The following is a 15,574-nucleotide window of genomic DNA, read 5'->3' as shown; positions in this document are numbered from 1 at the left end:
GACTCTGGGCTGCACGGGTGGGACGGGAGCCCGGCGGGGCTGGGGGGAGGAGCAGTGCCCCCAGGAGCTCAGCCACGGGCTCAGCCGGGGTCTGGAGGGGTGGGGGTGCCCGGCCCCCGCCTTCCCTTGCGTTCCCTTGCGTTCCCAGGCGACCGGCCTGCAGGCACAGGCCGGGGTGGGCGGGGAGCGGGGAGGGGGCACTAGGTGTGGGGTTGCACCACACGACTTGTTCCCGGGAGGGCCCCTCCTTCCCTGCTTCCCGCCCCCCCTCAGTGAGCTCGAGGCACCCGACTCAGGCCACAGTGATTGGTCCAGGGCACACGGGCGACCCAGGCCTGTCCAGCTAGGATGATCTGGGGGCTTTTTCCTGAGAAGGAGCTACAGAATTCCAGCCCTTCCGGTGGCTGAGGCTGGATGCACTGTGGCAGCCTGAGGCTGCAGAGCCAGAAAGACCCCCTCCGAGCCTGGGGGCGGTGGTTGCTTATGGCCCTGACTCTTCCCATCCCTGTATCACACCCTTTTCCAAATATCCCTGCCCTGCTGGGCCAGGGTCCTCCTTTGGCCGAAAGGACTGGACCCAGTTGAGCCTTTACAAGGATACGAGACCCAGCAGGAGGGCTGGGTTTTCCCAGCCGTAGCACACTGGCTGGACACATGACTGAGCTCAACCGGACTAAAAGCACTGCCCAGCTGACCCGCCTCATGGGCAGGATAAACAGCTGTTGCTTTAAGTTACCGGACTGGGAAGTTTTGTTACACAGCATTTCTGTAAAGGTGGGTGACTGATACAAGCCCTTAGCCTTTTGCAGTTAAGCCACAGTGGGCAGTGATTTAAAGTAATTCTCACACAGACATCCGATTCCAGCCCAGGGGTCGAGAGCAATGGGGAAGGGCCCAAGAAGCAGAACCCTGGAATTTCCACTCAGGTTCTGAGTGTGTTTAATGCCTCTTGATGTTCACAGAAGACAAATTCATAAAACATATGAGCTCACAGATGGCAGACTTCAGTGAGACGTTTCCAACCCTAGAGGGGTCTCCCGGCCGCTGCCAGAGGGGCGCGGGGGCACAGCCGGCCTGAGGAGGCCTGTGGCACGTCTGTCCCCGGAGCAGCCTCTGACCAAGGGGCCGCCCGGCTCCCCTACTGTGGCGGTGCGGGGGGCGAGCTCCGCCGGGGCCCCGTGGGCGCCGAAGATCTGCTCATAGTACTCGATCAGCAGTTCGGTGAACAGGTTCAGGGGCACGAGGGCGCTCAGGGAGGACGGCCCCTGGGGCGGCCAGATCAAGTTCAGCCCGAAGACACAGGCCAGGTTGGAGCTGCTCATCTTGTTCACGATGCTCTCCCGGGACACCTGGAGGAGACGTGGGAGGCGATGGCGCGAGAGCCGAGAGCCCGGGGACCCACGCTGCACCTGGGGAAGCTGGCGCGGTGGGAGGGGCCCTGGGCCGGGAGCCCCCGGTCAGCCCTGAGAGCTTGTGCCTCCCGTGAGAGGAGGCACTGGGCTTCGTGCCCTCAAAGGGGCCCCTGGCTCTGCCTCTGGGAGCTCCCCACCGCCCCCCCTCATCTTCCACCTTGGAGAGCGTGGGGAGCTCTGCTTGGGGTGGGGCGGGAGGAAGGTCCGGCCCTGCTCTGGACTTGGCCGTGGGCACTGCCCCTCCAGCCGGCCGGCCGCGCTCAGCTCTGCACGCTTGTGACCTGGGTGTAACAAGACCACGAGGAAAGGGGCGCAGACTTAGCAGCGCGCCCCGAGCCCTGACGCCGGCCGAGGCGCGTGCTGGGGGCGGGCAGGGCCCCCTGGAGCCTCGTGTCCTGGAGCGGCCCCCGCCCGCCACCTCGGCGTGCGGGCACGGGCACGGAGGGAAGGCAGTTAGCGCCTCTGCCACGGGCGGCCGCTGGGCCGGGGAGGCCCCGGGACCCCTGCAGGTCCAGGCAGGTGCGCAGGAGCAGGGGAAGGGCACACAGGGACGGGCGGGGGCATGGGACACACTGGGATTTCTTGAGGTTCCCCCCTTGACCTTGAGGCCCTCTTTCCCTCCTTAATCTGAGCCCCCACGTGGGCTTTTGCTCCGAGGCACCCGGCTCCGCGGCGAGGGCTGAGCCCAGCGCAGGGCGAGGTGCTCTACTGTGCGGCGGGTGCGCAGCTACTCGGAGCCTGCGGGTGTGACCTCAACTGGAAGAAGGGTCTTCGCAGACGCGACTGAGCGAAGGAGCTCGAGATGGGAGCCCATCGTGGGTCACCTGGTGGGCTCCGATTCCAGGGACAAGGGCCCCGATGAGAGAGGAGGGGGACATGAAGTGAGGGTGGAGGCGGGAAGGAGGGGCCGCCAGGAGCCGGGGACCCCAGGAGCGGGGGGATGCTGAGGTTCTGGCCCTGGAGCTGGCGGGGAGTGGACACCTGTTGTCTTCGCCGGTTTGTGGATGTTCCGGCCACGCCAGGAAGCCCAGCTCCCAGGGGGCGTCCACTCCCCGGCCCCAGGGCGTCCTCCTGGGCGCCCGGCCCGGGCTCGGGTCACAGCCCCGCCCTCCGGAGACCCGGCCGTGTGGGGGGCCCAACGTGGAGGGTCGGGGCGGGGGCCGCCCGCCAGGGCTCAGGTGGCCTTGGGGTCAGGGGAGGACAAGACCCCAGTCCGGCAGGTGGCCAGCCGGGAAGGGCCCGCCCGCCCACTCACCGCGTGCAGGAAGCCCATGAGGTAGCTGAGGACGGCGCAGTTGTGCGCGGGGAGGCCTTGCAGGATCTGGCGGCAGCGGGTCACGCGCAGGCTGCTCTCCACACCTGCGACGGCACGGGGGTCCTTCCTGAGCAGGCGGAGGGGGCCCAGGGCAGCACGGGCCCTCCCGGCCGGAGGAGCCCAGCCTGCGCCGGAAGCACCCGTATGTCCCAGCCCGTGGCTGTCCTCGGCCAGGCCCCTGCCCTGCCTAGGCCCCGGCTCCTTGACGTAAGTCTTACCTCCCAGGTGGCCAGAAAGCCAAACCCTCTATCAGCAGGAGCCGTCTAGCCTCATGCTCACCCTGTCTGTGCTGGGCCGCATCCGGCCCCTCACCCACTGTTGTCAATAAAGTTTTATTGGCACATGAGCATACGTGTGCCTCTCGTGTCACCTGGGGCTGCTTCTGCATGACAGCAGAGGTAGAGGAGCCGGACAGGAGGCTGTACGGCTGGTGAAGCTGACACACCTGCCGCCTGGCCCTTTCCAGAACAAGTCTGCCACCTGCAGCTCTGGACAAACGCCATCTGGGTGATGACTCTCAGCACTGCAGACCCCCACTCCGTGCTGCTTTTGGGGGAGGCAGTGTTCTACCCACTGGGGGCCAGGACGCCCCTGCCCCCCGCCCGGGGGCCCTCCAGTGCCCCTCAGTGAGCACATCATCCATCTGCCTCTGGGAGCTGCAGACCAGAACCCCAGCCAGCGAGACTTCTCCAGGTCCCTACTGTGGATTCAGGTGCAAGCACACACAGACACACGGACGCACAGACAGACGCACAGACACACACACACAGATGCACACACAGACACAGATGCACAGACAGGTGCACAGACACGCACACCCAGAGACAGACACAGGTGCAGAGGCATGCACACACAGACACACAGATGTGCACACATAGGTGCACAGACATGCACACACAGAGACAGACACACGCACAGAGAGAGGCACAGACATGCACACACAGGTGCACACACAGACAGACACACAGATGCACACAGATGTACAGACACGCACACACAGGTGCACAGACATGCACACACATGCACACACAGACACACACAGACCCAAACGCACACACGGACACACAGATGTGCACACACAGACACACAGAGACAGACACACAGACGCACCGAGGCATGCGCACACATGCACACGTGCACGCATAGATGCACACAGGCAAAGACATGCATACACACATGCACACGTATACAGACATGCACACAAAGAGACAGATGTGCACACACAGGCACGCACGAAGACACATGCACACATGTACGTACACAGAGACACACATGTGCATGTGTAGATGCTCACACAGGTGCACAGTCATGCACACGGACACACACAGGTGCACACATACAGATGTGCATAGAAGCACAGACTGGCACACACAGTCCCACACACACGCACACACACAGCCAGCGCTGGACTCCGCGGGGTATGGTAGCTCCTCGCTGGGCCCTGGCCTGCCCTGGGGCTCAGCTCCTCCCCCGGCTTAAACCCTCTTTCTCGAGCACATGCAGGGGCCTGAAGGGCTGGAGTGTTGTCAGCTCTGCCAGCCCCAGCACCAGGCGTCAGGTTTCCTTGTGCCGCCCAGCTGACCGGGATCCCAGAGGCACAATTACCCACATCCGTGCACAGAGGAGATGTAAACCCAAGCACACGCATGTGCCTTCCACGTCGAACCCATGTTTACAGAGCAAAGTACTTTCAAAAGACACCACCCTGTAGAAACACAACTGCTTTACAGGGTCAAGGCAGCTCCAGAGAGGGGAGCACTTCTGAGCTCAGCACCCCGCCTCCCCCCACGGCCCAGCGGGGCTACCCCCCCACCCCAACAGACAAAATGTCCCTGTGGGCCGAAAGCTCCCCCTCCCCTCCCCGCAGCAGAGCAGCCCACCGCCCTGCCCCAGGTCCCTCCCCGCACTTCCCGCCTGCAACTTCCCTCCTCTGCGAGCTGACGCGCCCAGGCTTGTGCCTTAGACCGGGGTGTCCCGGCGAGGAGGGAAGCCCCCTGGACTCAGAACGAGACGGCTAAATGCAGCAGCAGCAGAGAAGGGACGTCAGAAAAGGACAGGAACCACCGTCCTGGCTGCTGGCGGGGGGACACCGTGCAGACGTCGGCCAACGTGCACGCAGGCACACACGCGTGCACACACGCAGGCACCCACATGCATGCAGAGCACACATGTGTGCACACGGCCACACAGGCAAACCTCTCATTCCTGGAATTTATGCAGTGAGGGACCCGGACCACAGGCCCTGGGCTGCCCTGCTGCAAGGCAGCCACGTGCCTCTGCTGCTTCTCCGTAAGGCAGAACCCGCCCTGGCGCTGGCGGGCAGCCGGAAGGAGGGCACAGCTCCCAAGGCACACCGCGAGCGAGTGGGAGAGCCAGGATTCGAACCTGGGTCTTGACTCTACACCCCAGGGCCCCTCTGGACCTTCACGAAGTAGTTTCCCAAGTGAGCAGAGCCAGGTGCTGGGCCACTGGGCGCTGGGGACTTGCAGCCGCTGTGACTGGACATCGAATGCCGCCATCCCACCGCCAACCATGCCGCACCGGAGGCTGGTGTCACCCCTGCCCACAGCTGCTGCCCCGGGGCCCGGCCCCTCAAGGGCCCCCACTGCCGGGCTTCTCTGGTCACTGGCTGTGGGTTAGAGTCCAGGTGAGGGTGCCCGGGGGGGCGCCAGGTCCAGCCCCCTGCCCTCAGACGGGCCTTTTCCAGGCTGCAGAGGAGCCTGGCAGGGTGGTAGCCCCAGCGTCTACGGAGGGAGACAGGTCCTGCCACCACCAAGATCACTGTGGGGTCCCCAAGCTAGGAAGGGGCTCGGCTGTCAGGCAGCCGGAAGGTTCCATCGCGCCGGAGCCTTTCCTGGTCAGCTGCGTTGACACGCTTGGCTCCGGGTCACTGGTCGGTGTGTGGGTGCGGTTACAAGCAGCCCAGCTAAGGCGGGAGCTGTCGGAAGGGGGGCTCTCGTGGATGGGGGCCCGGGGAGACCCACAGCAGGGCCTTGGATGCCTTCCCGGAACACATCGCTTAAGAGGAAACGCATCCCTCCACGTAGCATGGCCAGGTAAGAGAGGACGCCCAATTCAACGTGAATTTCAGATAAACAACGAATACTTTTCAGTACAAATATGCCCCGTGCAAGATTTGGGACATGCTTACACCATGAAGGTGAAAGTCACATCGACCCGGGCGTCCTGCATTTCCTTTGGCTAAGTCGGGCAAGCCTCCGCCCAAGCCACATTTCCAGTGGCCGCGGGCAGCAGATCCTTCCTCTTGGGAAGCGGCTCGGTTCCCAGCGGCGGGAATGTCAGAACGTGCCGGGTCTATCGCAATCCCTGGGGAGCAAAGAAAATGGGGAACAGCCCCCCTGGTCCTCTGCGGGAGGCCAGGTAGAGAAAGCACGATACAGCACAAGAGCTGCAGGGCTCTGGGGGGCTCAAAACGGCGGGCGTGGGAGGACCGCTCCCGGAAAGTAAAGCCTGAGGAAGGACCGCCGCGTGCACGTGGGCCGGGGGCTGGCGGTGCTGGCCGAGCCCACTCGGTCACCCACCCTTTCCTACTGTTCCCTTTTTTGACAGTCGCCAGAAAGTGGAAACAACCCACAGGAGGAGCGGCTCCCACAGCGCGGTGTTCCCGGGCGAGGCCACCTGCTGGCCGAGGAGGAGGAGGAGGTCCCGCCGGCCTCCCGGGTGGACACGTCGTGCGGCGCCAAGGCAGAGACGCCGAGGGAGAAAGGCCGGGTGGTTCCGTCCCAGCGGAAGCCAAGGGCAGAGGCATCCCCGGAAGCAGAAGGCGTGTTAGGGGTTGCCCAGGGGAGGGCTGGGGCAGAGGTGGGCGAGCTCAAGCGGGCCGGGGCATCTTTCAGGAGGGACGACCAGATCCTAAAATCGACGGTGCTGACGGCCCCACTCGTCTGTGCAAACGCCAAAACCCCAGCTGCTCCATTTTAAACGGGTGGATTGTGCGGTGCGTGAATTACATTTTAATAAGGCGGTTATTTCTTAAGACACTGTCACGCGCGCCTCGTGATCGTCCTGCCCCGTCTCGCCGGGAACTGGCGCTCGGCGGGTCTCAGGGAGTGACTGCCGAGCCATCGCAGGTCAAAGTCCCCAGGGGACGGCGCTGGGTCCCTCTCAACCTGAGGGCCGGACACGGGCAGCCCTCACTGTGCTCCCAAGGCCCCGTGCGTTCCTCTGACCTGGGGGCTGAGGCCGGGAGGGGAAGGGCGGGCCCAGACCACGCAGACCCACACCTCACCGCGCCATGCCAGGCCGGGCCCCGGGGCCCACTCGCCGGCCACGCTGGTTTCCAGCTGTCCTGGCGGCTCCTTGCCTTTGCTCGCTCCCCTCAGGAGGGGGCTCCTTCCTCCTCCCCCTGCCAAAGCCCCAGCCGCCCGCACCCCAGCTCAGGCGGGAAGCCCCCGCGAGCGCCCGGGAGGGACGAGGGGGCTGACGTGGGACAATGTTGTTCCGTTGCTGCAGGGACCCCGGTTTAGTGGCCAGCAGGTGGACTGGCTCGTGGAAGGAGGCCTCGGCCAGGGCTGGGGAGCCATGACTGCCACCACTGTGTGCCCACCTGGGGTCACATCTGCCACCTGGAGCCACGTCTGCCTACCTGCTGTCATGTCCATCACCTGGAACCACATCTGCCACCACATCTGCCCACCTGGTGTCACATCTGCCCACCTGAAACCACATCTGCCACCTAGAACCACATCTACCTGTCTACTGCATGTCCATTACCTGGAACCACCCCTGCCACTTCTGCCCACCTGGAACCACATCTGCCCACCTGGAACCATGCCTGCCACTGGGCACAATGCCTCGGTGTGGCTCTGTCCTCCCTAAACCACTGCCCTGTCCACAGGGCCTCGTGGGGGCATGGGCAGCAGGGGATGCCCTGGGACCCTACAGAGGGCCTTACCCCACTGGGTCTCTGGCCTGAGTGGGAGGCTCCAGGGACCCAGGAAGGCCTGTGATGACAGAGAACACGACTCGACCGGCTTCCATCACGGAAAACATGGTTCCTCGTGTCGCAGCACAGGGAGGGCAGGCCCCAGGAGGGACACCGCCCGCAGCCTGGGGACTTGGGGACCCTCTGAACCTCCACCTGCCACCTTCTGCGTCGCAGCCTCACCCACGGGCCCCTCTCCTCATGACTACAAAGTGGCTGCCCTGGCTCCAGGCACCACAAGACCCAGCAGAAGAAAAAGGGCCTAGTCTCCCCGCTTTTCTCGTCTTGAGCACGAAGGGCCCACCCTCAGGAACACCCAGGAGCCTTCCCCGGACAGCTCGGGGGCTGGAAGCGGGCACGGGGCTGCTCCTAAAGCAGTCACACGGGCAGAGCGAGACGGCGATGAGGTTTGGGGCCCTCGGGTTTACTCCGAAGTTAACGGCAGAGAGGGTGGACAGTGGAATGAAACGGGAATCCGGCCGGCATGGAGGCCAGCACGGTGGCCGTCGGGGGGGCAGCGCACAGTGGACATGGGCGGCTCCACGCTTCCAGACGCTGCACCGGGAGGGGCAGCAGGGAAGAAACGCTTCCTGGGAGAGGAGGGAGTGTCTCTAAAAGGCCAGAACGTGGCTCCAAAAAGACGTAAATAAATAATTTTAAAAAGGGGAGTGGGTCTAGCTCAGTGGTTGAGCACCTGCTTCCCATGTACAAGGTCCCAGGTTCAATCCCCAGGACCTCCTGAAAAATAAAATTTAATAAATAGATAAAATGCCATAACATAGCTGCTGTAGAAAGAAGTGCTCTCCCCTCGAATCACAGTGCTCCTAGAAGGAATGGGGGGCTGTCCCCCGTGCTGCTTCAGAAGCGGCAGCGTCTACTAGCAGACAGCGCAGCAGTCGTGGGTTCTCTGAAATCCCCATGGGTGTCGGGTCGCCCGCGTTTTCTGAACGGTCTGCTTTGCAGCCATGCCTCGGAAGGGCCACAGAGCGCCTGCGTGACACAGCCTGCGTGCCCAGTTCCTCCACCTCCCCTTCCTGCAGCAGCTTGGGGAGAAAGGCTGTTATCCCCTATAGCATTTTGACAAGCTTATGAATTCCAAAAACAGATACCGGATTATGTTTGTTAACTGATCTGTACCGGGGCGTGATTAAATTATGATTAGGGCTTTGATTGGCCCACCTTTGGTGGGTGGGGACTCACAGATAAAAGGCATGGCAAAGGGCAGAGTTGGAGGGTTTTGATGCTGGAGTCTTGAGCTAGAGCCCCGGGAAGTCAGCACACAGAGGAAAGAGAAGCCAGCCCCAGGAAGAGAGGACCTGAGCCAGGAGAAGCACATAGAGGAATAGAGACGGCTCCTTAGACACAGCAGAAACCCCAGGGAGAGAGACAGAGCCGTTCGCCTGATCGTCTACAGCTGACCTTGTGGAGGAAACAGGAGCTGAGCCCAGAGGAACCCAGGAAGCCTGAGCCCTCGCAGACGTCGGCAGCCATCTTGCTCCAACACGTGGCAACAGACTTTGGTGAGGGAAGTAACTTACGCTTATGGCCTGGTATCTGTAAGCTCCTGCCCCAAATGAGCACCCTTCCTAAAAGCCCACCACTTTCTGGTGCTCTGCATCAGCACCTCTCCGGCTGACTAACGCTGAGGAGCTGGGGGTGGGGCGGCCCCGTCAGAGCAGCGCGGGGAGCGGGGCAGGGGCAGGGAGCTCTGCCCCGAATCCAGAGACGCCCCCACCCCCCAGGCGGCCTCCCAGCTCCTGGGACAGGCCAGGAGGACCCCTGCCCCGCACTCCCCACCCCCATGAACGCCGGCAGCCCCGGCCTCAGGCCGGGGGGCGCCAGAACCCCAACTGCCTCCCCGAGGGGCCCCCTCCTGCGGAGCCCCGCCCCCAGCCCCCGGGGGCCGCACCCACTCACTGGTGATGCCGAGCACCTGCTCGTAGGCCTCGAAGGTCAGCAGTGGCTGGGGCAGCTCGCGCAGGAAGGTCTTCAGCACCACGGCGGGCACGTGGACGTCGCCGTAGTCATCGAAATCCACGGGCTTGCCTGCGCGGGGACACGGCGCGGCTGAGCTTGGGGCCCGGCGCTGGCTCCAGCGGGCTCAGAGGCAAAGCGGCTTGGCAGACTCCTGCCAAAGGGCAACACGATTGCCCAGGTGCCTGGCCAGCCCGCGTCCAGGGACCCCCCCCTCCAAGGACCCGGAGGCAGGGGCTCCACTAGACGCCAAGTTCACAAGCAGCAGGATTCGAAGAAGCCCCCGGGGGAAGCGGCCCAAGGTCCCGGCCCCAGAAGAACGGCCAGGGGGGCCCACGCGGGCAGCGGCGCACCCCTCAGCCGTGGACAGGACGTTCCCACCCAGGCGACACGGCTGCCCTGGAGACCGTTACGCTCAGCGCAGCGGGCCAGGCACTAGAGCGTGGATATCGCCTGGTTCTGCTTCTGTGAACTAGCTGCAAGAGGCAAGTTCAGAGACAGAGGGCAACCGAGGGGTCACCCCAGGGGCCTGCTGGCTGGGTGGGGCCATGGGGTGCTACCGCTCGAGGGTTACGGTTTCTGTCAGGAATAATGAGAATCTTCTGGGGACGGTGGCGATGGCTCCCCAACGCCGTGATGTGCTCAGTGCCACTGAGTCGTACACCCAAACGAGACCAAGATGGTACGTGTTAAGTTACGTCAATGGGACCACAATTACAAAATTAAACTAAACTCAGTTTAAAAGCTTCTGGCGGAAAGAGCCTCGTGCTGCTGAGCTGCGTCCTGGAAAGGGGGGTGCTGTCACCCCACCAGCTCCCACTAACCAGAGGCGGGAGCGTGCTCCCCATCTCTCTACAGCTGGAGCGAGCTCCCTGAGGGACCCCACTGTCCTCTCTGCCCGAGACCAGCACGATGGCAGCCACCAGCGCGGGAGGCAGCGCCCCTCGTCAGCGAGACTTGCGCTTTATCCGCCTCACGGCCACGCGGCCTCGCTCCGACGGCCGCCTCCTTACCTGCGGGTTCACGCGGGCAGCGGGGGAGGCTGTGCTGGGCTGGTGGGCAGTGGCCCAGGGGAGACACCACGAAGCCCGCCCCCTACATGTCACGTCCACGGGCTCGAGGGGGGGCCTCCAGCAAGACGGCAGGGTGGGGGTGCCCTGCCCAAGTGGGTGGGAGCCCGGGCAGGACCCCCCTCTAGACCCCCCTTGGGGTGCCGTGGCAGCTGCCCCCCAGCCCTGAGCGTTTCCTGGGGGGTGGGCGGGGGGCTCCCCGGCTGGGTGGGGGCACGGGGCCAGGGGACCCACTCGCCTTGATTGTAGAGCCTTTGGACCTCGCGCACGGCCTGGGCGCTGGCGGATCTCCGGAACAGCCCCTCGGTGCGGAGACCTGCAGGGAGAAGAGCTGCGGGCATCTCGCAGGCCCCAGCACCTCCAGCTTCCAGAAGGTTCTGAGGCTCCCCACTGCTCTACAGCCTCACACTCAAGCCTCCCGTGGCTGGCAGGGCCTGCCGTGGAGCCGGCTCGTTTGCACCCACCTTTATTTATTCCTCTTTATAGACTGCCAGGTCCCCGCCTCTGCGGCGCCCAGGAAGGGAAGCGCTCACGGCAGAGCGGAGACAGGTGCTAATGCAGGCAGTTCCTGCCCGGCTCAGCCTGGACCAGCTGTGTGACCCGGGACAGAGCACCCAGCCTCTCTGAGCCTCGTCCAGAGGAAGGCCTCCAGGGCTGCAGGGAGGAGCTGATGGGGCGTCCCTCCCCGAAGCCACCAGCCACATGTGGTGATCTGAATTTAAACTGAATGAACCGTAAGTAAATAAAATGTCCAGCTGCCACTTGTGCCAGCCACATATCCAGTGCTCAGGAGGTGGCCTCCAGCTGTGCTGGCCACCCCCACCGCTGCCCAGAGTTCTGCTTTACGGCGCCAATAAGGTGCTGCCTGCGTCAAAGGGGAAAACGTTCTCGCTGACAACGTAAAAAGGGGATTTTCAGCGCCCGTAAATGGCTCACTTCTTTTCTTTAAGCCGGGGGTAGGGGGAGGGGCTCTCCACTCAACACAGACCCCCGGCTCCTCCCACCAGCTCCGGAGCCAGGAAGAGGTGGGCCCAGAGCCTGCAGCGAAAGCGGCGGCCTCAGGGCCTTTGCCCGGCTGCTCCTTCTTCCTGGAGTCCTTTCTCCCAGCCTCGGCATGGCTAACTCCCCCCATTCTGCAGAGTGCACTTCAACCATCTGGAAGCCCCCAGAAAAGAGCAAATCCCATAATGCAGACCCCAGTTCCGCCAGGACTTCTGCTGGGAAGAAGTGTGAAAAAAAAATTTTTTTTAATTTATTTATTTTTCCTCCCTGCCGGTTTTTGCTGTCTGTGTCCATTTGCTGTGTGATCTTCTGTATCTATTTCTCTCTCGCTCTTTTTTTTTTTTGTCTTCTCTTCTTCTCTTTCTCCTCTAGGTTTCACCAGGATTCAGTCCTGATGTGGAGAGAGGTTCCCCGTCAACTGCACCCCCTCAGTTCCTGGTCTCTGCTGCGCTTCGCCTTGACTCCCTTTCATCTCTTTTGTTGCATCATCATCTTGCTGCGTGACTCATTTGTGCGGGCACTGGCTCGCCACGCAGGCACTCACGCCGGCACTGGCTCGCCACGCAGGCACGCTTTCTCTTCTTTTTCACCAGATGCCCCGGGGATCGAGCCTGGGTCCCCCCATATAGGCAGAAGCTCTATTGCTTGAGCCACATCTGGCTGTTGGTTCATCGACGGTCTCCGCAGCCCGCTCTGCTCCCTTTGATCCCCAGAGCTGGTCTTGTTGCAGGAACACAGTGAATGTCTCCAGAGAGAATGTATGAATGGGTGAGTGAATGAATGAATGGCATGGGAGGCACGAAAGAAGGTGATTGTTCCTGGGAAGGGGCAGGGTCAGAGAGGGCTCCCAGATGGGTGCTATGATGGAGGGGACTGCCGTGCCGCGGGGCCCGGGGTCCCCCAGCCTCTCTGGGCCACGCCCCCTCACTATCTTGCCCGTCTACACAGGCACTTCCCTGCACCCCTCGGTCTACGGGAGCTCAGGTCGAAGGGTTTTCCTGGGCCCCAGCTCTCCCAGGCGGCTTCTCCAAAGCCCCCCGCCCCAGCCTGCTCAGCTCGCCTGCCTCCCCCCACCGCCGCCTTCTTTGCTCGCTGCCCTCGCTGTGCACAGGCTGACCCAGCCACGGGGACCCAGCCCAGGCCCTGCCTGGCATCTGTGGTCCAGGACGGGGAGGACGGGGAGCCTGACCCTGGACGGCTGGGGGGCCACTGTGGGCCCACAGAGAACAGGCACCGGCACCGGATGGGCCGCACCTGCCTCCCCAGTACCTGCGCTTAGTAGGTCTGGTGTATATCTTATATGTCTGACGCCTCGTAGACTGCATGGCCGATTGGGCTCTCTTGAAGAGGGAACAGGACTGTTGTGTCTCTTAAGTATCTCCAGCCAGCCCTGTCCCCTCGCCCTGGCCGCTCTCAGCCCATCCCGCAGCTGGGAGGCGAGGTCGTGCCCACCGTGCCCCTGCGCCCAGCCCTCCGATGCCCCTGGTGAGCGAAGGTTCCCAGGAGCCCGCCGCAGCGCAGGCCCCGCCCCGCCTCCCCTGCCCGCCGCCGCCTCCCCCTGCCCGCCGCCCCACCTCTCCTCCCAGCCGCGCTACCCTCCGCGCGCCTTCCTGCTGCACGCACCGGCGCTCTGCCCGGGGCTGGTGCCTCTCTTTTTCCGAGTGGGTGGGGCAGGCAGAATCCTGCGACGGCCCCCGAGACCCCTGTGCACATACCCCCCGACCTCGGGGGGGGGGGGGGCTCCATTGGAAACAGGGTCTGCGCAGACGCCATCAGTTAAGATGCGGCCACGCTGATTGGGGGGCCTCACCTCCGTGACTGGGGTCCTTGAAGAGGAAGGAGGGGGCTCAGGCAGAGACGCACGCACTCTGAGGGAAGGGCCGAGTGACAGCAGGGGCAGGGAGGGGAGCGGCGTGGCCAGGAACCAGACGCCCGGAGTGGCAAGCAGCCAAGGACCGCCCCGTGTGCGCCTCAGGAGGGAGCACGGTCCTGCCATGCTCGAGCTCAGGCTTCCAGCCTGCAGGACGCATTTCTGCTGTCTCACGCTGCCTGTTGTGTAGGAGCAGCCTAGCAAACTGGTACACACGCCGCCCTCCTGGTACTCAATCACACACTAACCTAGCTACTGTGTTAAGGGGATTTTGCAGATGTAAATAAGCTCCCAGATCAGCCAACCTTAGAATATGGAGATTATCTGCGATGGGCCTGACTTAATCTGACGGACTCTCTTCAAAGGCCAGGCCCTTCCTAGAGAAGGAGATGAGAAGCACAAGAGGGGGTCGAGGCAGAGGTCCTCTAATGCTGGGAGGGGCCAAGAGGGAAAGGGTGGGGCAGCCTCTAGGGCCAAGAGGGGACCCTGGCTGACAGCCAGCAAGCAAATGGGGACTCCAAACTACACCCGCAAGAACTGAATTCGGTCAACAATCGGCATGAGCTCGGAAGCGGACTCTTCCCGCAGCCTCCAGAAGGAGCCTGGACCAGCCAACACCTTGAGCTGAGCCTCGGGAGACGCCGAGCAGAGAGCCCAGCTTCAGCTTCCTGGAATTCAGGACTCTTGAAACTGCGAGGTAACAAATCCATGCTGTTGTAAACTGCTCGATTTGTGAGGATTTGTTACGCGGCGTCAGAGACCGACGCTGCCCTCCAGCACACCTCAGCGCCCAGACTTCCTGACCGGCTTCTCTGTCCAGGCGAGCTCCTGTCATGCCGCGCGCACTGTTTCAGTTCCATGGAGGAAGATTTAATGGGTAAACCTCTCTGACCAGACTGCCGGCCCCCGGCCTCAGGGACAGCATGTTTCAGTCTCCGCCGCGTCCTAGAGCAGGGCAGGCCCGTGGGGGTTTCCAGCGAGGACATGCTTAATTCACGTATTCATCCCATGAGCAATACTGAATACTGACTGTGGGCTTTTTCTTTTCATGAGTCGAAGAACTGCTGCATCATAAAGAGAGGGGCACTGCGCGGCAGGGTGCCCGAGCGGAGTCTCGGTGCACGGCCCGTCCCCGTCGTCAGCCCGTCCCTGGCACGTGCGACACAGGAGCTGGACAAGCAGCATCCGGTCGGGGCAGCTCCTCCAGCTCGAGGGGCCTTTGGCTCCCGGAACTTTTTCTGGAAAGAACTGCAGCTCCTGGGCGTGCTGGGCAGTGGACTGCCAGTGGAACCGGCGTCTTCTCACTTCCTGTCCAATGCACGCAGCCGCTCTTCAGCCCCCATCGGCCATCCCTGAGCCCTGACCTCGAGGCTGCGGTGCCCCTGCCTGGACAGCCCGTTCCACCTCCCAAACATCCTTCCTCCCGTCAGGTGAGAAGCGCCCCCCATGCCTTCCCTGGTCTCAGGAGCTCGGAGGAGCCTGGACGCTGCCCCTCTCCAGGCGCTGGCCTCGAACTCCCCACCGTGCCAGCGCCTGGTCAGTGAAACCTTATCGTGTCAAATCACAACAAAGCTACCGTGCTTGTTTTGGCAGCTCATGTGCAAACACTGGAACGATACCGAGAGGATCAGCACAGCTCCTGGCAAGGAGGACAGGAAAATTCGTGAAGCCCGATATGTTTTTTTGTATGATTTTTCTACAAACCTATAACTGCACTAATAAAAATATGTTCATATATTTTAAAAACAAAACAAGGGAAGCAGATTTGCCTCAACTGCTAGAGCATCTCCCTACCACATGGGAGGTCCAGGGTTCAAATCCAGGGCCTCCTGACCCATGTGATGAGCTGGCCCACGTGCAGTGCTGAGGCACAAGGAGTGCCCTGCCACACAGGGGTGTCCCCCATGTACGGGAGCCCCCACGTGCAAGGAGTCACCCTGCAAGGAGAGCTGCCCCATGCAAAAAAAAAAAGCACAGCCTGCCCAG

General features: G+C 62.8%; 1 protein-coding gene and 1 non-coding gene across 4 annotated transcripts in view; one reads left to right on the top strand and one right to left on the bottom strand.

Annotated features, from left to right (window-relative positions):
• Positions 1–922: 922 nt before the first annotated feature.
• ARHGAP8 (Rho GTPase activating protein 8) overlaps positions 923–15,574 on the bottom strand; it is a 123,245-nt gene continuing 108,593 nt past the window's right edge. For all 3 annotated transcript variants that reach the window (XM_058308916.2, XM_058308915.2, XM_058308917.2), the window contains exons 10-13: positions 10,955–11,032; positions 9,590–9,718; positions 2,668–2,771; positions 923–1,349 (exon numbers count right to left, since the gene is read on the bottom strand). In XM_058308916.2, the coding sequence (XP_058164899.1) occupies positions 1,005–1,349; positions 2,668–2,771; positions 9,590–9,718; positions 10,955–11,032 (656 nt within the window). In that variant the 3' untranslated portion in view covers positions 923–1,004. The remainder of the gene's footprint in view (positions 1,350–2,667; positions 2,772–9,589; positions 9,719–10,954; positions 11,033–15,574) is intronic.
• On the top strand, positions 15,166–15,271 carry LOC111762991 (U6 spliceosomal RNA). Its single transcript, XR_002795967.1, has one exon. It is a non-coding gene; the product is annotated as a U6 spliceosomal RNA (small nuclear RNA).

Source organism: Dasypus novemcinctus, chromosome 12, assembly GCF_030445035.2.
Source record: "Dasypus novemcinctus isolate mDasNov1 chromosome 12, mDasNov1.1.hap2, whole genome shotgun sequence".
Classification (NCBI taxonomy): Eukaryota; Metazoa; Chordata; class Mammalia; order Cingulata; family Dasypodidae; genus Dasypus; species Dasypus novemcinctus.
This window is presented reverse-complemented; position numbering and strand designations above follow the sequence as displayed.